The sequence below is a fragment of the Symphodus melops genome (genome assembly GCF_947650265.1).
Source record: "Symphodus melops genome assembly, chromosome: 5".
Classification (NCBI taxonomy): Eukaryota; Metazoa; Chordata; class Actinopteri; order Labriformes; family Labridae; genus Symphodus; species Symphodus melops.
This window is the reverse complement of record NC_136695.1, coordinates 12,289,376-12,310,693: the sequence shown is the minus strand read 5'-3', so window position 1 is coordinate 12,310,693 and position 21,318 is coordinate 12,289,376. Positions and strand designations below refer to the sequence as shown.

Genomic DNA, 21,318 nt, shown 5'->3' with positions numbered 1-21,318 from the left:
ATGCTATTTTGTCCCTTTAGGCACACTGTAGGTAAGCCTTCGTAATGTCATGACACTGTGACATCTCTGATTGGCTCATTTCGCTTAAAAAAAACTCCCATCTCATTTGAAGCATCAAAAAGTGAAATGTTAATATTTATATTCATGTTGATGAGGATAAACTTTGTTGAAATTTGGGCGTTACAGCTGCTCCAAAAAACAGGAAAACAGGGAATATAAACAGCATCAATAGCAAAAAAGCCAGCTATGAGCAAGTATTTATTAAATAAAGAGAGAAAAAATAATACAAGACATAAAATGATATTAATATTAACATTCTCTCTGTTTTCATCAACTTTTCTATCTGTAACAAGTTCCTTTTTTGCGTAATCAAGTGAATGTCAACCTTCCATCTACCAGAAGTTCCTTACTAAATGTTATTCCAAAATAAATTGAAGTTTGTATTTAAACAGGAACCCTCAGTCTCATGGCTGTAGAAAAATTCAAAATAAAATATTTCCATCAAAAATGGGATTAAAAATGAGATTTATCGTGGCAAACCTTTTTTTTTTTAAATAGTTTGATAGCCCTGGTATAATTAAAGATTTTGTCTCTTTAAAACCGCTGTGTCCTGCTTCATCCCCCTCAGTCAAATCAAATGTTGCTTACAGATACAGTGTAAAGTTTTGCAACAAACTTTTACCTCAAAGTTTTGTATCACCTTCAATACAAACATATTGAGTAGAGTAGATACTCAAGCATTAAAGGAATACAACATAAATATCTGTGGGTACTCTGCTAATGCACTTCTTCTACACGGACAGCGCCTTTTCTTTCAGTTGGGGACACACAGTACAGCACTGTGCACTGTGGGACTGCACTGACTCATGTTTTTTTACTTACTAAAAACTTTGGACAGGCAGATGGTGCGGTGGGCGGTGGGAGGATACTGTCTTGAATAATAGCCCCTCGATAGGAGCTCGAGTCAGCCTCTGAAAGTGTCTTTATGCTGCAGCCCAGCAGTTTCCCCTCGGCCTCAGTAATGTCCCACACACAGCTCCTTGATGCCCTTTTAAGTCAATGACAGAAGCAGCAGCAGCCAGTGGCCTGACAGCCTGACTGAGCGCTTGCAGGAGAGCCCTCCATCCGTCACGGGTGCCTGCTGTGTGTGCGTGCGTGTGTGTAAAGTGTGTGTTTGAGTGTAGGACTTGCTGGATGTTATTTTAAATGTGTTTTAACAGTGATGTAACGTCAAGGCGCCTCTGACATAATTAGACGTTTTATTTTCATTTGTTTCCAGCCCTCATCATTCCCCATCAGGCGGCTGCCGTCACACTGTCACCTAGCTGTCACCTGGAGAGGCGTGAGGTGGTGTGCGAGTCTGCGTGTGTGTGTGTTTCTTTCTGTGACTTTGGCAGGAGGAAACAGACTTGAAGAGAGTGAGTGAAGTGATTGAGATGGAAACAGGGAAGTGATGAAATAAGAGAGCTTGAAAGATCAAGGGTGAACGTAGGAAAATAGGAGAATTAAGATGGAACCTGAAACAACCACATTTAAGCGAGCGACAAAGACCTGACTTGATTAGAAACACTAAAAAAAAACGTAACACCATTTTTTTCTACCGTGACCCCCAACACTCCTTTAGCAGTTGTAATTGGTGCTGGGTCGACTTTTAGCTGCAGCTATACAATCATTGCAATCACATTTCAGCCGCCAACCTGACACACTGAAATATTATCTGCATGCGTGTGATCTGTTTAAAGGTTATAAATCGGCTCCTTCACTGCGCTTAGATGCAATACTAACAAAATAAGAAGGAGATTTTAAAGTTGAACTAATCTGTCATGGGAACAGTGCAGTCAGTAATGGACGAGAGATGTGTGTGTGCGCGCTATTGGGGGGAGGACGATGACTAACTGGGGAGCTTGCACAAGAGCTAAGTGTAATGTTACACACATCTAGCTCATTCTTAGTCAAATTTCGAGTTGCTAAGTAAAGAAAAAAAGTACTATCCCTCGAAGAATAACTTCATTGCAGAGGCAAATTTGGAGTGTGTGGTTTTTTTTACTTAGTTTAATTGGTTTATAATCCCTTAAAATAACATTTGTAGTCCCTGAGAACAGCAGTGAGTGTGATAATGCCATGTGTAAAAAAAAAAACCAACAAAAAAACACGTGACACAGATGGAGCAGAGGTTAAACACTCAAACAATAGAATCCTGATGTGGTAACATCTGAGTTCTCTGTAGATACAGCACACACACCATTAAACATGCACCACAAATACAAGAGTCTTATTAAGATACATCTCAAAGGATTAAACCTGGAGCATCACTCAGATCAGCAATAGCCAAGTTGTAGTTAAGCTAACTTAAGTTTGTTAGAAAACAAAACAGTCAGGCTTCAGCCTTCTTCGAAAAGTTAAGGTCATGTTCATGAGGCTGAAATAAGAGTGATAATTCAGTTGAAATTGTTGAGGGGCTCGTTTTAGCCTTCTCAAAAAATACCTTTTCAGCCTTTTTTTAGCAAAAGTGCTGTAACAAAGCTCAGCTGTCACTACGTATTTGTGCATTCATATTTATTGCACAGTAGTGTAAAATTAGTGTCTGAGTTTGAGAATTCACATTGCGTTTCAGCTTTGTGGAATCTGAGCACAGCGGGAACTCCACATAGACACATACACTAAGTCGGACTTGCACGCACACGCAGCGCTGGACTTCTCCGCTGGAACGTATCGTCTTGTTACTACCTCTAATGTCGGTTCAGAGGTGGGATCACTTCATCTCCCTCAACAACATTCAGATTTAAGGCAAAACGTCACTGGGGTGTGAATTCTGCGGCTTGAAACGGCAGTCAGAATATAGCTTATTTAACAAAGTAAACTTAACATTTTTCTTGAACATAGACATAAGCTTGTTTGGCTAGCTAGTGGCCTAAGCTAGCTTCTCTTCTCTTCTAAAGATTTGTTGTGAAAAAATATTTTGAAGTAATCACACTTCTACTTCCACACAGTTTTGAAGCTAGTCCTCGAAGCTAGTTTTAACTCAGACTTTCACAGAGGATCGTCTCATGATGACGATGCTCACTTCTTCTTCTTGTATCTCAATCTTTAAGCATCTTTTGTATTTATCAAACGCGGTCAAATTTAGGACCTTTTATTGCACCTTTATTTTACAAAGAAGTGAAATTCAAGCATATTAAAGTCAACCGCTGAAAGCATTTATAAATTAGCTAACATAGCTAAACTAGCAGGCTAGTTGAAGGACAGTAAGTTTGCAAAAGTGGCGACTAAACCTGTCAAGGAGAGTGACTTTCATCTGCCTGCGTGTGAATTACACAGCTGTTCTCAAGTGATTTTATAAACTATAAAATTTTAGCTCTGTTCGATTATCATTTTAAACTGTCTTTGTATTGTGAAGATTGAAATCTTGGAAGGAATAGCAGCAGCAATAAGGTGTGAGGGGAAAAAAAGAGTTGAAAGTTAAACCATTGATCAGGGGAGGTTAGAAGCTCACAAAAAGCAAATAGTCACTCAAACAAAAGAAAAAAAGTTGATGAGAAAACTTAACAATACAGGGTTTTTTTCTCCTTTGGCACCCATAACTACATTGTAGCCAAACACAAAAACAAGACAGTCCTGAACAAAAAAAAAAGTCACATTTCATCAATCCTGTGGATAGAGTTCCTGGCTGTTACATGCAGAGTCCCCCCCCCCCCCTCCCCAAAAGGAAAAAAAAAAGTTAACACCTCCGCTTTCCTTCCCCTGCCTCTAACAGGATTCATTGTTCCTCTCTGATTTGTGTGTTTTTTATGTTAATCACTCCCTCCTCACACACCAGTCATGTCTGAGGGAGGTGGTGGTGGTGGGGGGGGGGGGGGGGGGGGGGGGGGGGCTGGGGATTCAGTGGTCGTCAGCCGCCAGGGTCATTTGTAACGGCTGATGAATGAGCGACTCAAATAAATAAATAAGTGCACTGAATCTGACCCACCCAGCGTTTCCCAGGCTCTTGGGTGTTTGGTAGGGAGGGGGGGGGGGGACATAGCGACAGGGCCACAATTGATTTCCTCATTGCTTCAGTTTGTCGCTTAATCTGGCGATATGCTGATAAATCTTCACACTTTGTCAATTAATTTCCCTGAAAAATGAGACCTAAAATGGCGAGCACATCAATACAGCAGCGGATTCTGTGTCAAAAATTAAGCGGTAAAATTAATTGCCCTCCCATTCGCTCCTGCTAAAACATAACTAATGAGAGAGGCAATTATAGCTGCATGCAGACGCCTCTAGGGTTATTTAAAACACACACACACACACACACACACACACACACACTACATATATTTATTTATATAGATATTCACACACATGTAAAGAGAGGTTATACATTTTGACTTTTATAGTCTGGCAATAAGGATTTTTTTTTCTTTAATTCAAGTAAGAGGTGGAGGGTTGATGAGCATTATGGAAACAAAAGGAAGGAGACACAGGCCAATATTCAAATTACCAGAAAGTGTAACAGCTCTCACTGTACATTACAGAATCTGTCGTTTTTTGAGGCATTTCGCCGCACAAAGCAACAACACGGGGACAGTGTGTCATACTTCCTGTTTAAAGGATGTTCACAGCTTTTTGTGTTTGCCTTCTCTTGTGTGTGTGGCCCGCACCTCTGTTAGGGAACAGTCCGGGGTTATATTTTTAGAAGTTCAGAGATCAGTGAAAGAACTGAGCCCAGGTTACAATAAGCTGGACTTTAAGTGGTGAATACAGGTCAAGTTTAAGGTTAAGTGTTTTCTGTGTACCGCTAAAAGAAAGAGGTTAAGGTGAATCAGGAATGTAGTCGATAAGATTCCCCCCCCCCCTCCCCCCAAGTGCTGACAGCATGTCACTCTTCTGGCTCCCCCCACCTCAGCGTCCCCACCAGGGTCCTCAGAGAGCGCCTCGCCACAGAACAGCAGATGAAAAGCACACATGTAATTTATCGCCAACGTTTCCCCCTCAAGAATAATTGTGGCGACTACGACTGGGCACAGGGATCGATGGCTATGGATTTTCCTGTGGTGGTCTTGTAGCGCGGGGCCGTAATGAGAGATAGAAGGGAAGGAGGAGGAGGAGGGGAGGGGGTGTGGGAGAGTAGGGAAGAAAAGGTCTGACCTGATCCTTAGTAACTAATCAGCAGTGGAGTTGAGAGACTCAGAGTAAAGACTTTTTTGTTGTTTTGTTTGCTACTTTTAAGAATAATAATCAGAGAAACTCTTGTCTCTCTGTTGTCAGTTGGGACCGACACAAAATGATCTGAGAATGTTTTTTTGTAATATTCATGTCTTTGTGTTGTTGTCGCTACTTTTGTAAAGATGTGTACTCTGCAGCAAAACGCTGATATCACGACACCAAATGCACAAATCAGGACTTGACAATATTTGATGCACAATGCGATGAAAGTTGTGTGTTTTTGACGGTTAAACTGTCAAAATAAAAACACTTGCTGCAGTTTAATTTTGACAAGTTTTTCGCAAACTAATATTCAGTTTACCAAAGACTGAAGGCACTGATTTCAAGGGGGTAATAATTGATGTTTTTCCTCTTTTAGTTTGTCTTGTTTGTGTCCAGAGCCTCTCTTAGCAGTTTCATGCTTTTCAGTGATAACGTCTCAATCATTGGGATGACTTCCTACTTTCTTTGCTGTTGATGAAATGACACTACCAATTCACTCGGCAGATGCTTTTATCCAAAGTGACGTACATCAGAGAGTAAGTACAACACCAGGAAGGATCTAGAAAGGAGGAAACAACGTCAGTAAGATCCACCAATCAGCTTCAAGTCGGACATTCAGGTGCTGACAGGCAGTACACAGAGGCACAACACACATCCACAGTTGATCGAAGGAGTTGTAATTAACAATCACAATTGTCCTAAATGTTGTCATTGCTGAAAAAAACCCCATCATCATCACTAAGATAAAGTGCGTAGGTGTTCATGAAGGAGCTGGGTCTTCTGCAGATCGAACAGAGTTCGGTAGTTCACTCCATTGAATCTGTGAAAAAACTTTTAAGGAAACAAAAAGATATACACTTCCCACTTTGAGGTATATTTTCTCTCTGTGGATACGTCCAGATGTAAAGATTTAGATGGTATTTGTAAAAGGTGATTCCATGTGGCCAATGAAAGTGAAAGAATGGGCATTCATTTATATGAAAACTCTTTTTTTCACAGCCGCATTGAAAAGTGAACCTGTATGAACCGGCCAACCAAAGCACCTTTTTAAGGCTGTTTTTCTCCCCTCTAAGTGGCACTGCATTAAAACTCTTCTCACAGCCGAGTGGCTTTAAATGGGTGTAATAGAAGAAACTTGAGGCTGCTTTGTCTCGGCGGACTCACTGAAAGCTGCTATCTGTGCAGAAGTAGGAGCAGAGCACCGCTGAGGCCCAGCTGGAAGAGTCACCCAAATGTGTTAGTGTGTGGCGAGAGCTGGAGTTCAGCATTTAGGTGAATATCGAAGTGACGCAGTCAGTGTCTGTATGTTAGGATGTTGTCTTATCTGCAGTGTTTACATGTGTATGAGCTGTTTCACAACATGTACATGTATGGAAATGTTTAACAGGCACACCACATGCAGTTGAGATATGTGTATCTAAAAAGGAATATCTGCCGCTGGGCTTGTGTTTTGTATGTGTGAGCAATGAACATTCTGTGTGTGTTTGTGTGTGCACATGCATATGTTTACTTGAGTGAATCCTACCACAAATGCTGTTGTGTGTGTGTGTGTGTGTGTGTGTGTGTGTGTGTGTGTGTGTGTGTGTGAGAGAATGTGTGCAGGAGTTTGTGATTGCATGTGTGTAATGGCAGTGAGACCATCATGGTGTTAATGACAGAGCCAGATGCAGGGAAGAGAGGAGGAGTGTAAAAAAGCTCTCCACGCTCCCCATCTGGAAGGCATCGCCCCCAAATGAAGTTGTACAAAACCATCCCATTGATAATAAAGCTAATTTTTATGGCTCTGACAAGTATGTAATTATGTTCAGCGGTGCTTTTCAGATTTTATCACAGTCAATAAACCACACTGGCAATTTCCCGTCCCCCATTTGACATATTTACACGGATCCATCTGATTGGAGGAATTAGTTAGCTGTGAGAGCTCTGATGGATATACACTAGTGATCTGTGACTTCTGCTTGGCTCATCTGTTAGCCAACTAGACCCTCTGCTCATCTGTTCAGTCTGTCTTCCCTTTTTTTTTTTTTTCTCGCTTTCTGCATTCCTCCTCCTTCACACGTCGTCTCCCAATCCATCAGAACAACATTTTCTTCTTCTTTGTCTCTATTTGAGCTCACACTCTCTCGCTCAGTGGCTCTTTAGCTCTAAATCTGAGTGAAGAGCGCATTGCTCAGTCCTTCCTCCAACAGACTGTTCCACTCAAGCTTCAAGCATTTTATGAGTCTTTTTTAAGCCTCTCAATTACTATCTGATATCTGAAGTTGTCATTTTTACTATTGAATAATGTTTGTTAATATGTATCTGACTTTGTAATGAAGAACTGTTAGTGGCAGATTAAAGGGATACTTCACCCATTTGCATGAAGCTTTGTATCATTAGAAACATGGTAGTAGTGTTGAATGGTTCTTCATGTGATGCAATATGACGCTTTTTGCATCACATGAAGAAAACTTTCAAGCAAAGAAAAACATATTTTTCTCGTCTCAAGGCAAAATGAGGGCTGGATTCACGACCATTCAACACTACTACCATGTTTCTAGTGATACACAGCTTCATGCAAATGGGTGAAGTATCCCTTTAATTCTACTAAGCTGTATTTAGTTCAGTCAGACAGAGTTAAAAACACGAGAAAAAAGACAGTTTTTTTGCTCATGTTTACTTCGTTAGTTACAGCATTACTTACTTCTTTATGGAGTGCTATAATATATGTCATTCAAATTTGCATCGAGACGTTAAAGGAAGAATGTGCGATTTTTTGACACAATAAATGTCGCCCTTGAGCATTAGCATGTTAGCAGGCTAATGTTAGGACATGTTAGCTTTTGTTAGCCTGTTGATTCACATTGCATGTCGATTGATAGAGAATAACCATGATCTGGAGTGCAGCTGACGTGGTTTCTGTGCGCACGCCCCATGTAAGGACGATGTGGTCCTCAAAGCGGGGGGCCCAGATTCACGTCGAACCTCTGGCTCCGTTCCCGCATGTTGTTTAAAAAAAAAGAAAGAAAGAAAAGAGCAATGATCTAAAAATGCTTCTTAACATTCAAATAAGTATTGCATAGGCTATGTTTGTCTCCTTTTCTCTAGTCCTTCACCGAAACAATTTTTAAACCCAAGGGGATTGAATCAAAACAGCTCACGTTAGTGTTTAAATGTAGAACTCACCAAACACTTCAGCAAACCTTAAAGGAGCAATATGCAAAAAAAAAAAAAAAAAGATGTGTCACGGTCCTTATTCAAAACATTGGAGGGAGCTGTGCCCCCCTCCTCCCTAGAGTTGATGCATACGCTTGGCTTGCCATGTTATGGACATGGAAGCTTCAGTGTTTAGCCAGCACTGCATAGGTCTTGAAACCTTGAAAACTTTCTCCATTTTTTCAAAAGCATCTCAAACATTCATCCAAGTTTTCTTCACGTTTCTGTTTGTGGAGGTTATGGATATATCTGATAATTGGTGTCATATCTGGCAAACCGAGGGACATCAATTTTTTACTGTGTGCAAATTAACTTAAAGGCAAGATGTTGAGATGGACAAAATGGCTCATGGTAAATTGTACTTGTTATGTTGTTGTCTTTTATGAATGTTATTAAAACCTTCATCCTCTCACACAGCTACTTTGTATCAACCCCCTTATCCCAGCACATTACTTTGACCTATGGTTCTTTTTCTCACTTTAACAAAACTCCTGAAAACGTTCTGAAATTTTCTAGGTGAAGCAGCATGTGCGATGAAAGAGGCAGAACTTGAACCAGAAAGGGGGGGGGGGTCAGCAAATCTCAGGCTCTTATACTTAGCAAAATTAATTCAGTTGCTTCTTTGCTTTTTTTTTAAAGTGTTTCAATATTACTTGGTAACTACATCTCTACCATGATTTTGTTCCTCTCCACCCAAGAAGACCCTCATGCTTTCTCTTCCCTCTCTCCATCTGTCTCTGCAGGAGAGAAGTCGTATCTGTGTGACCTGTGTGGTTTTGCTGGAGGCACGAGACACGCCCTCACCAAACACAGACGCCAACACACAGGTGAGCATCGTAACACACATCCTGAACTCATGTCTTCAACTAATCTACGCGCCCACACAATTTGTTTGTATTGACCTTTAGAATCTTACTTCACAATTGGAACTTCAGGATCTGAACACTTTTCTCTGCAGTCTCTCTCTCTCTCTCTCTCTCTCTCTCTCTCTCTCTCTCTCTCGCTCTCTCTCTCTCTCACACACACACACACAGGAACATCTGTGTGACATGCTGCTGTGAGTGATAGGCATGTGTACCAGTATGGCTGACTGAATCTGAGATTTTTAATTTCAGTTATCATTTCACCATGTCATTCTGTCGCTTAGGGAAATTGCATTTTTCAGATAGGCTGTCAATAACATGTTTTTTTTTTTTAGGGTGGGGGGGGGGATTGGAAAAGGGAAACAAATACTGTTCTTGATTGTTGTCTGGCAGGCTCCCAAGGATCAAGACATCTGTTATAAATATTCATTTAGGTTTTTATAATTCATTTTGTTTGCTCTTCAGTTTTCTGCCATTTTCTTCCTGAAACCTCCAATTTTCTAGCCCCCTCTCCTGCGATGACATGTGTCAATTCCTCTGATTTAGCTGGATATTCAAATCTGTTGTCGCACAGATTACTTGCTGAGTTTACCTGTCAAAGTGTAACTGATTCATATTTGTTTAAAGCTACTGTTTCAGTCTTTAAGTTTGTGGCAAGCAGCAGGCAAATGGACATTCCTTTAAACATTTCTCTTTATAATATCTCTTTCCATGTCCAAACAATTTTTTTAATGTAATTGTTGTCACTGTATCAGTATTTTTAAAAACCTTACGAGAGTATATCGAATAACCTTCACAAATGTATGTCTATGATGTCTCTATGAGGCCCTTTTAAAGGTTTACACTCTAATTTTCCTAAACTTGTAAGTTAAGAAGTAACTACAACTCTCCATTAAACACGCAGCTCACATCAGAAATGTTGAAAAATTGGTCTCATCATCATTGTCTGTCCACCCACAGGAGAGAGACCATTCAAATGTAAGCTGTGCAACTTTGCCTCCACCACGCAGTCCCACCTATCACGGCACAAAAGGATTCACACCGGGGAGAAACCGTACCGCTGCCCCTGGTGCGACTACAGGTACCGGCTCATTGACCTGCCCATGGTTGGTGGCGCTGATGGTCACCAACGTGGCACTGATGATCAGGGGGTTGATGGTTGGGGGTGTGTTATACAAGTGAGTGAGGGTGATGGGGAGATAGCAGGTGGCATTGTAGGGTAGTTTGGAGGGGTGCGATAACGCTTGAGGTTTTGTGTTGGGTGCGTGCGAGCGTTTGTGTGTGCGTGCGTGTGTGGGTGGAAGAGGCGGGGGTGGGGGGGGGGGGGGCGGGGGGCAGGTCTAATCTCCACAGCATGGCTCCATCTCATCACTCTACCATCATCAACAGGCCCAGCTAGATCTCTCTCACACACACACACACACACACAATGTCACTGTCACTGGCAGGTCCCTGTCATTAAAACACCATCATACCACATCAGTAATTACACAGGAAATTGTCGGTGAAATTGAAAAAGTTTTGGCTGGCGTTGCACATCTCCATCTCTCTCTCTCTCTCTCTCTCTCTCTCTCTCTCTCTCTCTCTCTCTCTCTCTCCCTCTGTGTTTCACTCGATCTCATCCTGTGCTTCCTCGTCAGGTTGTGGCAGAGGAGTGTGAAAGGGAATGATCTCAAACCCATCATTGGTTTTAGATGTACTCTTCATTCTTTTTTTTTTTCCCCCTCTGTGACAAAGTCATTTGGGCAGCTTGCTGCACCTGCTCCGCTGCCGTAACACGCTCCAGTCATTTCTGTAAGCAGTCCAACGTAGAAAGGATGAAAAGACGAGAAGTGATAATTACAGCCTGACAACCTATTTGCAAAGAAGGATCTGACCTTCTACTTGAAGTGATCAATTATCCCTTCACTGTATCAATCAAGGATTGACCAGCGTGTCATTTATCTTCCAAACACTTCATATGGAGTTCCATATTTCATTAAAGTAAAATTAATAAAATTAAGCTTAAAGACAAATATAGATTTGATCTTTTTATCAGCCATCCCAGTGACATGATTGAAGGGATGAAAACCGAAGTTGACCCAATGCTCTCCATCGGCCTGTCCCAATCTCTGAAACACCTGAACTTATTTTCCACTGACTGATTTGAAATCTTCAAACCTGATGTTCCATGTATGTCTAAAGGTCTGGAAAATGTATCAAAACAGTGTCAACTCCCAAAGTCACTTACCTGCTCCACAGGAAAAATGCTGTGTTGACACTCAGCGTTGTAATTGTTAGCACCTTACCTGCAAATGCCACATATACCACGCTCACTGCGGCCCCTCGGTACCAGCAGTTCCTGATTGCTGCCGCTCTAGTTAACGCTCGTGTTCACAGCACATGCAGCAGCTCCACTCCACTCTGGTCCACTCCAAATACGCACAGTAGAGCAGATCGACTCGGAGAGGAAGGCAGACAAGGAAACGCACAATGTTCCCTTAATTCCCCCGTGATCTTGCAGTTCTCCTGTGATGTTGTGAAAGCGGGAGTACAGCTGCTCGTGGCTGCGCTCACTCTCCAGAAATATAACGGATAAAGTTTGAAGCATTCCAGCAAACAATTTGAGCCTTCTCCTCTGCTGCCCCACGGCTGAGGGACAGTCCTCCTGACCACCTGAGGGCCCCACAGACAGTGGACTCTTTTTACAAGAACTTTTTCTTAATAAAAAACAACAACAAAAAAAACCTGCATTTAGAGCTTGTTTTATGCTCAGGTTCTTAACTCTGCCTGATTTTAATTGTTTGACTGATTTTATTTGTTTGACACTTGCTATTGTTTTAATGGTTTTATGGTAGGCCTACTTGTAGCACTTTGAGATTTTCTTTGAAATGTAAGGTACGCTACAAATAAAATATATTATTATTATTACAATTTAGTTAAAAGTCAATCAAGTAGTGTTTCACAGACATTTAAAGGGTCCATTTGTAAAGAAAATATGTCTCGACAAAGATGTAGTTAAACAAACAGGGACAATCGCCTGTACTTAGGTTTTTTTAGCTAGGACAAAGTACTGGTAGGTCACCAACTGTGTGCACCTCTTCTGCTGGCATCTTCCCGCTGCTCTCAAAATCCTACAACCATTCTGGAGATGTTCACTGATTCTTTATCTCACGCCATGTTCACCTCAGAGAGCTTCAGTCAATAATCTGCTCTGCATGACATTTTATCATCAGATATTGTTGTATTGACGTTATTTTTTTAACCAGAATTTAAATCCTGGAAAACAGAAGTTCTCCAACTCATGGAACTTCCAACTCTATAAGTCAGGACATAAAACCAACATTATCTAGTATACATGTATTGACTGTATTATAGTGTCTGATTAAACTTAAGGCTACAAGTCTTTAAAAAAAATGTAGGCATAGAATAGTTTATCATACAAAACTGCAGATTTTTGTTCACCTAAGGACAATTTCTGTTCCCATATCAAACCACCACACGGGCCTATCACAAAGATACTGCACATGGATTGAGCCAAATGTTCGCGGCCCAATTGTTCCTGCGCTGATACTTAATGATCATTACAGATAGGAGCAAATGAAACAGTAAATTAGAAGCCCAATTAACATTTTGGTGGCCCTGGGGGTTGTGAGAGGTCCAGAGGGCAGGGAAGGGAAGAGGAGGGGAGGGGAGGGGGCAAGGTGGGGAGAGGAGGAGGTGGGGAGAGGAGGAGGGAGGGAGGGAGGGAGGTTGGGGAAACGCCCCGCTGGCTCACTAATGTGAAGATGAGGAATTGAATGCAGGGGCCCCCAGACAGCCGCGAGGGGCCTCGCCTCCGCCCTGCTTTAACACTGTGAATACATGTTTAAAACCCCATGGCGTCTCTGGTGGCCTGACCACGATAAGGAGCTACCAGATGAGTTAGCACATTTGACCTTTCAGTGTAAGCCGGGCTTATGAAAAACAATACAGTACAGTTGTAAAGACATTTCAAGGTCTGAGGGACATGTTTGACTGACAGCCCGTACTTAAAGAGCATATTTATATCAGATTGAACAGTTTACATATTAATTTTACCTAATAACCGATAATTAAAATAATCGTATAGAGTGTAATGGACGACATTGATGGTTCCTGCTTGATACAATGTGATCTACGTCAAGGCTGCTCCTCAGATGCATGTAAATGAGCCGGCAGTGAATGATCTATCAAATGCCACTCATCTCCCTCCTCAGACAGCGATAGATAATAGAGGGGGATAATTATAGTAGGGGGATAGTAGTAAAAATACTCTAATGATATTGCACTGGATGTCCTGGACTGTCAATTAATGATGTCTTAAAGACTATTCTGCAGCTTGCAGCTATTTATGCAAGCAGCAGAACTTCTTCACCTCATTGTTTAAGCAATCATTGCTATTGTTCACGATGAGGATTTATTTCTCTCTCTCTCTCTCTCTCATTAAAGTCACTGTGTCATCTTAAACGGTCTAATTGATATGTAGCCTCTGACTCATGCCAAGTTGCCATCCCGCTGGGACTAATATTGTTTATTGAATGCTGCTGCATTCAGGTTTCAGTCTACCTGTTCGAGCAGTTTTGGCCTCTTTGAGGATGACTCGCACTCTGTCAGCGCCGGGGAGGCTTTGCGACCTTGTAAAGCGAACGGAGTGATGAGGGAGGAGAGGGAGGCGTTAATGATGATAGCCGGGCAGAGTTGCCAGAATAAGATCCAAATAGCCCCGATGATCCAAATGAACCCCCCTCGCCCCCCCTTCCATTTCTCTCAACTTTTATAACACACAAAGACACACATTTAAATCTCCTCTAACGAAGCGCCTCTCAATTATAGCTCTCCCATTACCATACACGGGTTAGGAGGAAGAATATGGAAATGGCTCAAAAAAAAAAGGGGAGAGACAGGAAGAGGCAGGGAAGGGGTGATGTATCCGTTGAGCATCAGTGTGTCTGATTCCCATGGTGAGCGCTCGGATGGGGGAGGAAGTTGAAACAGTGTTGGACTAATTAATACAGTGTATAGTAGGAGGGCTGGTGTGGGCTTTCACTAACTGTGACACCTGCTGACTCCTAAACGCACATTGTGTTGTTTTAATATGACAATTACTCCATTACCATATCTGAGAGATAGCATGGCCCCCCTAGGAATCCACCCGCGCTCTCTTTAGAACCTTTTAGCTCCGCTTCAAATTTTTATCTATTTATGCTCCCGCTTTAGAATAAGAAATCAGCTCACTTTTAGGATTTTGTGCATTTCTTAGCTGCATGATTTACTGTAATTTATGAGCATGTGACAGTTTGAAATCGTCGGTCTGTCTTTGTTTTCATCATGCAGAAGAATAGTCAACAGATGCCATGATGACTTTCCTGTGAACCTTTTCAATATTTGTTTTTAATGGCTGATAATCTAAACACAACAATACATGACATATTAAGTTTTATGTCTGTTTGTCTTCCATCAGTGACCTTCTTTGCAATCTGTGTTTTTAAAACTCTACTTTGGTCATGAATATATATATATATATTTTTTTAAACTACACATCATTGTTTTTATGGTTTTCATATCCGGCTTTAGTGAAGCTTTGTCTCCAACAACTTTTTGAGTTAAGGACTGATGTGTTATAAAATGTGGCAAGCTTTTTAACTGATGTTTTTTTTCCCTCTTTTTTTTTGGATAAATCCATTTTTATATATATATATATATATATATATATATATATATATATATATATATATATATATATATATATATATATTTATTGGACAGGACAGCTGAAGAGAGACAGGAAATGTTAGGAGGAGAGAAAAGGGCTGTGGTCGGATTTGAAACCACGGCAACGAGGACTACAAGTCTGTACATGCTCGACATGACCTCTCGGCTAGCCTGCGTCCCACCAACCCCTTTTTCTGTGTTTTTTTAGGTTTTCACACTAACTGTGTGATTCTTCTTCTTGAGTAAAGAAACCAGAAATCTACTCAACCAGGAATGAGGGATTTTTTTTTAATGCTATGCAGCGATCGCACCAGAGCGGTTTGGGGCTTTGGTAGTATTAGGAAAGTACCCTTGCACCTCTCGAGCCGTCAGACCAACTTTCAGCAAACCGGCGACCCTCCAGCTCCCCGCCCACGTCCCTACAGACCCTACAGCAGCTTCTGCCGCTCTGATGTTAATATTCTGTACGTGTATTAGTGATCTGGTAAAACAGATATGTCTGCAAAGCTGGGGATAATAACTTTTCAAAAGAGTGTCATCCAGCCTGCAGTGTTTTTTGTTTTTTTTGCTTAGAGCCCCTTTGGCCCCACAGTGGCTCGAGCTCATGTTATTCATACAGCATGAACAGAACCCTGCTCCGTTTTTTGAAGATCCCCCCCACCCCGCCCCCAAAATGGAGCCTGAGCTGGACCCCATGATGGAGAGAGGCATCTCTGCAAAAGTGAAAACAAATTCTCTCCTCAGCTGGCGTGAGCTATGGCACTGTGAGGCTTTATTGTCCTGGCCAAGGTGATAAGGGAGAGTAATTGCGTATTATACTGTCCGAGAATGTCAGGTCCAAACTGAGCACGAGTGCCCCATCCATCAACACATGATGGTGTATGTTTATGTGTGCGTATGGACTGTGTTCTACACTGCACATGCTTGCTTGCATGATGCATTATATATGTGCTGCGATGTGCACTTATACTGTGTGTGTGTGTGTGTGTGTGGAGGGGGGGGGGGATTCAGGTCTACCTGGGAGTTTAATCAGATATAAAATGTTTACTTTGGGGCTAACTGTGGTTTGTTCGTGTGTGTGTGTGTGTGTGTGTGTGTGTGTGTGTGTGTGTGTGTGTGTGTGTGTGTGTGTGTGTGTGTGTGTGTGTGTGTGTGTGTGTGTGTGTGTGTGTGTGTGTGTGTGTGTGTGTGTGTGTGTGTGTGTGTGTGTGTGTGTGTGTGTGTGTGTGTGTGCGTGCAGGTTTAGATAGAGCCTGGGAGCAGGTCCGGCATCATCATTAATCAGCAGAGTGTGTGTGACTCTCTGAGCTGACATCATTACATCGCACACCCTGCTGCAGCTCACCACTTGGCCTGGCCTATCTGACCAGACCATAGACCTCTCTCTCTCTCACACACACACACACACACACACACACACACACTCACACACACCACACAATGAAAGATGAATACGGTCATATCAGATCTCTTCAGAAATATCGCTCATGTACTCCAGATCCACCAACAGTCTCACAGACATCACACAGTGAACATCAAAAACATCTCGGAGATATTTGAGAACATGAAAGGATATGAAAAAAATATTCTCTTTTTTTTTGTTTTTTCATTTGTTTGTGTTTATTTTGTTTTGCAACAGGCCAGCTTTTTGTATTTCTCAAATCGAGCTTTCTGTTGTGTGGTGGGACTGAGTAGCACAGACGTATTTAGGCAATAAAGGCTGTGAGAGTCTGTCCAAACACCACTGCTCCCTCAGCTCCGAACCCGAATGTGTGTGTGTGTGTGTGTGTGTGTGTGTGTGTGTGTGTGTGTGTGTGTGTGTGTGTGTGTGTGTGTGTGTGTGTGTGTGTGTGTGTGTGTGTGTGTGTGTGTGTGTGTGTGTGTGTGTGTGTGTGTGTGTGTGTGTGTGTGTGTGTGTGTGTGTGTTAGCGTGTGAGATCATTGTAACAAAATAAAATGTTAGTACAGGGAACATAACCAAGCGTTTATCTTGTGTTTTATCCCTGAGGACACTCATCTTTTAATCTTTGTTTTTTTTTATGTATTTCCAGAAAGGAATTAGGCCTTTTATCTTTCTTTGTCTTCCTCAGATCCAACTGTGCTGAGAACATCCGGAAGCACATTCTCCACACGGGCAAACACGAGGGCGTGAAGATGTACAACTGTCCCAAATGTAGCCACGCCACAAACTCTCCCATGGAGTTCCGCAACCACTTGAAGGAAAACCACTCTGATATTGAGAATCCGGACCTCGCCTACCTTCATGCAGGTAACGGACTGTTCAGTTAGAACTGAGAGAGTCTGATAAATGTATGAACTTGTATGAAACGGTCAACTTGAAATCAAAACCTTTCAAATGAGTTTTTCACCAAATTATCAAGAATCTGCTGGAAGGTTTAAGGTCAGAGTTCAACTATGAGCTGAGAGACACTAAACTACCGTAAATTCCGTACTATTGAGCGCACCTGGATATAAGCCGCAGCGGCTAAAAATAAGTAAATAAATGTATTTGTACATATATAAGCCGCACTTGATTATAAGCCGCAGGTGTCCACGCTATAACAAGAGCTATTTACACAGACGTAGGCTACCGGTAACATCCGCATACTGTAGCGTCCGTACGGACGTTAAAGGACGACGAGAGCGTTCAAATAATAACTTTTAAACTTTTAATAACCCGATCACTGTCGGCCGTGACCACGCCGTTTACAGCAGAGAGCAACACATAACTTGCCGTAACAATCCAACTCTCTCCCCCAGCGTTCTCTCATACAGCCACTCAACACGTTCTCGCTGGTGCATTCACTGACTCTCCACATAATCGGAATTATGAACACATTATCAACTACTGACTTTACAACATGAACCGTTACAATACGAAGCCTAGCCGACGGTGTCTGTAACACGGCTGATGAAAAAGATGACCGTAATATATTTCACAAGAAAAAGTCCATCCATTCACTGCCTCAGAATGACTTCATTACGCACTTCCTCAGTCTCTGTTGTCGCTGTCAGTGTCATCTTAACGTGCAGCAGCTCTGTTAGCTTCTTTGACAGCCAGCTCGATCGCCTTTAACTTGAAAGCTGCATCATATGTATTTCTCTGTGTGTTTTCCATCATGAGGGTGCGTGCATGAAGCGCAAAATGACTGATATTAAGATCCGACGTGACGAAGTCAAATGTTTTTGCGGCAGAAGCTCATTGTCCCCCATAAAAAATCCATGCATTAGCCGCACCGGAGTAGAAGCCGCAGTGCTCGAAGTGTGAGAAAAAAGTAGCGGCTTATAGTCCGGAATTTACGGTAACTGTATTCTTTAAAACAGTTTTCACTCGGCTTTCTTTAAACATCTATATTTGTCCACCGGTCTGCTTTAATGACAAGCTTGTTGATAGATGTTTAAAACAATACAGTTTCCTTTATGTTGATGATGGATAGTATCAAAGTAGTATAGAGCTGAAACGATTCCTCGAATAACTCGAATAATTCGATTACAAAAATTCAAATTTTTTTTTTTTGCGTCATCAAAACTTTGGTATGAGTATAAAACACGTTTAATGTAGCTCCAGCTACCTGCTCCTCTCTCTGACACACAGACACTTCAACACGCACACGCGAGCGCGGCGCGCCCCTTTTAACTTTTAGTCAGCACACAGTTGATCCGTGATCCATACGACCCAGTCGGGAACACGTGATCTGGTCAAACGGTCGGCTTTTCTCCGTTCACTCTCTCCGTGTTTGCAGCTAACATAACAATAGCAACATCCTCACAGTCTCTGTCATAGACGCGTCTATGGTCTCTGTAGTCTGTGAGCGTGCTGAATGCACGCGCTGCAGGAGCAGACAGAGATACACTTTTAACAATATACAGGCTGATTATATGAAATGTCTAATGTCTTCAAAGCTAAATCAAGACAGAACTTGTTTGTGGAATAATAATTTAGCAAATATATATTTAAAGTTTCTCAATCTCCTGATCTGACATAATGATTGATTCTGTGATTGATTCAACAGAACATAATGCTTTCTCAATTAAATGTACTGTAACAGATGTGTAGGCTACACAAAACACTATTTACTATTTCAGCCATTAAAACATGTTTGGCCTGTATTTTTAATTTACCTGCCGCCTTGACCAGTGAATCAAAAAGTTTATTTGGGACCCTGTCAGTAATATGGTGAGTGTCAGCAGCTGTAGAGCAGAGGTGGTTGGCTGTAACAAGCAGGCGTTACCACGGTAACTGCAAAGAAGCAGGTTTGTAGGGACGACCCAAGACGAGTTAAAACTTAATTAAGCAAAAGTATGATTTATTCGATTACTCGATTAATCGACAGGATATTCGATAGAATACTCGATTACTAAAATATTCGATAGCTGCAGCTCTAAAGTAGTATGTATGTAGGAGAGAAGCTTTAAAAAAAAAATAAAAAAAACTACAATTTGTCTGTTGGAGGAAGAAAAAGAAGACAAAAAATTGCACAAAGTCATTGACAATCTTGCCAAATATTTGTGCAATTAAGACGTGTTGGAGTTCGCTTGCATTTTTTGTGTCAATGTAAGTAATGAGTCACAAGAGGTGACCCAAAATTGAGAACCTTGGACTTGTGTGTTTGTTACTGTGGTATGGAGAGATGTATGGGCATTGTTTGAATTTTACTGGTGTTTTATCAAAGGTATTATATTCTGGTGGCTTGACAGCACTATCAGAGTCACATGCAGGCATCGTTAAGTATTCATTTCAAAAGTCCCAGCCCAGGTCTGCTTTCTAAAAGAGCGTGTTGTAACTGAATGAAACCACCTTCAAGCCCCAAAAGTCCAGCTTGTTTGACCAGTGTGATCACTATACTTCCTTGGCCCTGGCACACTTTGGCCCGGGGGAATTGGGAGAGGAGGCCAAGCGTGCTTAAGCACGGTACGGCTTGCCAGTGTGATCGCGCCCTGAGAGTCAACAGCAGAGAAGAGAGCAGCCAACAGACCGGAGTCAAGATGTCCTCACACTGTCCGCCATCATGCTGCCCTTTGTTTTTCTCACTCCTCCTTGCCGCCCTCATGGTTTGTGGCTTGTGTTCGTTTAACAGTTGATTTTCAGCGTTTACAGCCTGCCTTGCTGTGATCACGAAGTGCTGTCCGTGTCGCCTTCACAAATTTTATGACAAATGTTATCTGCAAATGTATGGTAAATGAATACATTTTGAGAAAAATCACAGTCTGACAAAAGATGCTCCTGATTTTCATGATGGAAAGTAGAATCTCTCACTTCTGGACTTTAACTATTTCAGGGACTAAAACTGCAACCAACGCAAAGTCACTTTTACATTTGAAGTTTACCAAACTTTGTTGCTGGTAGTATAGCAGTAAAAGAGTGTTACATTGATAACCTCACCTCCTTCTGTTTACTCACCTCGTCCTTATAATCTGTTCACACATAACAGTATACACCCACGGACAAATCAACATTTGAAACCATTCCTCTGAATCACCTGGCTGCCCCTGCACCCCGACCCGGTCCCTATAATTCCACAGAGGTCAGATCCTCCAGGACCCTTGAGTGTGTTTTTGTCGATGGATCAAGTCTGGCTATTCAACGGTGATGGAGGGCATCAAGCCACAAAGAGCCGGCGCTCAGAATGCTGGCCCAGGCCATCCCTGCCAATCACTCAGGCCATGGAGACAGATGAAATCTTGTTCCTCCTCTATTGGTTCCTTTGTATCTCAGTGTTCTTCCTTTGTCCTTGAAGGCCACCAAATCCAATCGGCAGAGTGTCTGTCCTTCACAGGAACAGAGAGGACAGCCTTTATCCTGTTATCCCTTTGACCTTAAATGAAAGCAGTAGAGTCGTAGGGGAGCTCTGTAGGAAAGAGGCCAGGCAGAGACTTTACTAGAAAAGGGCTGCATTGTGCTTTGTTTTCTATCAAAACTAATGGATTGGAGTTGCGTCTTTCTGCTGACTCTGGAAACTTTATTTCTTTGAATCCCTTGGTATATAACCAAATTCCAGGAACCCACTGCTGTCTTTGTTCTCCTTCACTTCCATGCTCTAACCTCCCTGCATAACCTTTTTACCTTCACCTACTCATGGAAACACCTTCCTCCTTCATATTCTCTCTTCACCCTCTCACCTTCCACTAAAGCACGCCTTTACATTTCTTCTTACCCTTTAACATCAGAATCTCCCTCTCACCTCTGTTTGTCCTTATGCATGGCTGACCTTTGGCGTCACCGTTTCAGTCGCTGCTTGGTTTCACCTTTTGGTGTTTCCAGGCCTGTGCTGTGGCTATGGAGTAAACTTGATTTGTCGATTGACCCAACAGACTTACAGCTCTGGCGGGCCGAGTACATTTTGGGATTCAGTTTTTC

At 42.1% G+C, this 21,318-nt stretch overlaps 1 protein-coding gene across 1 annotated transcript in view; it reads left to right on the top strand.

Moving 5' to 3' along the window:
* The window catches only part of znf407 (zinc finger protein 407), a gene marked incomplete at its 5' end in the record, with an annotated part of 100,330 nt that extends 82,944 nt beyond the window's left edge, over positions 1 to 17,386 (top strand). Inside the window, 3 exons of the mRNA XM_079342773.1 lie at positions 9,129 to 9,212; positions 10,209 to 10,329; positions 17,051 to 17,386. Coding sequence (XP_079198899.1) covers positions 9,129 to 9,212; positions 10,209 to 10,329; positions 17,051 to 17,249 — 404 coding nt within the window. The 3' untranslated portion in view covers positions 17,250 to 17,386. The remainder of the gene's footprint in view (positions 1 to 9,128; positions 9,213 to 10,208; positions 10,330 to 17,050) is intronic.
* Positions 17,387 to 21,318: the final 3,932 nt, after the last annotated feature.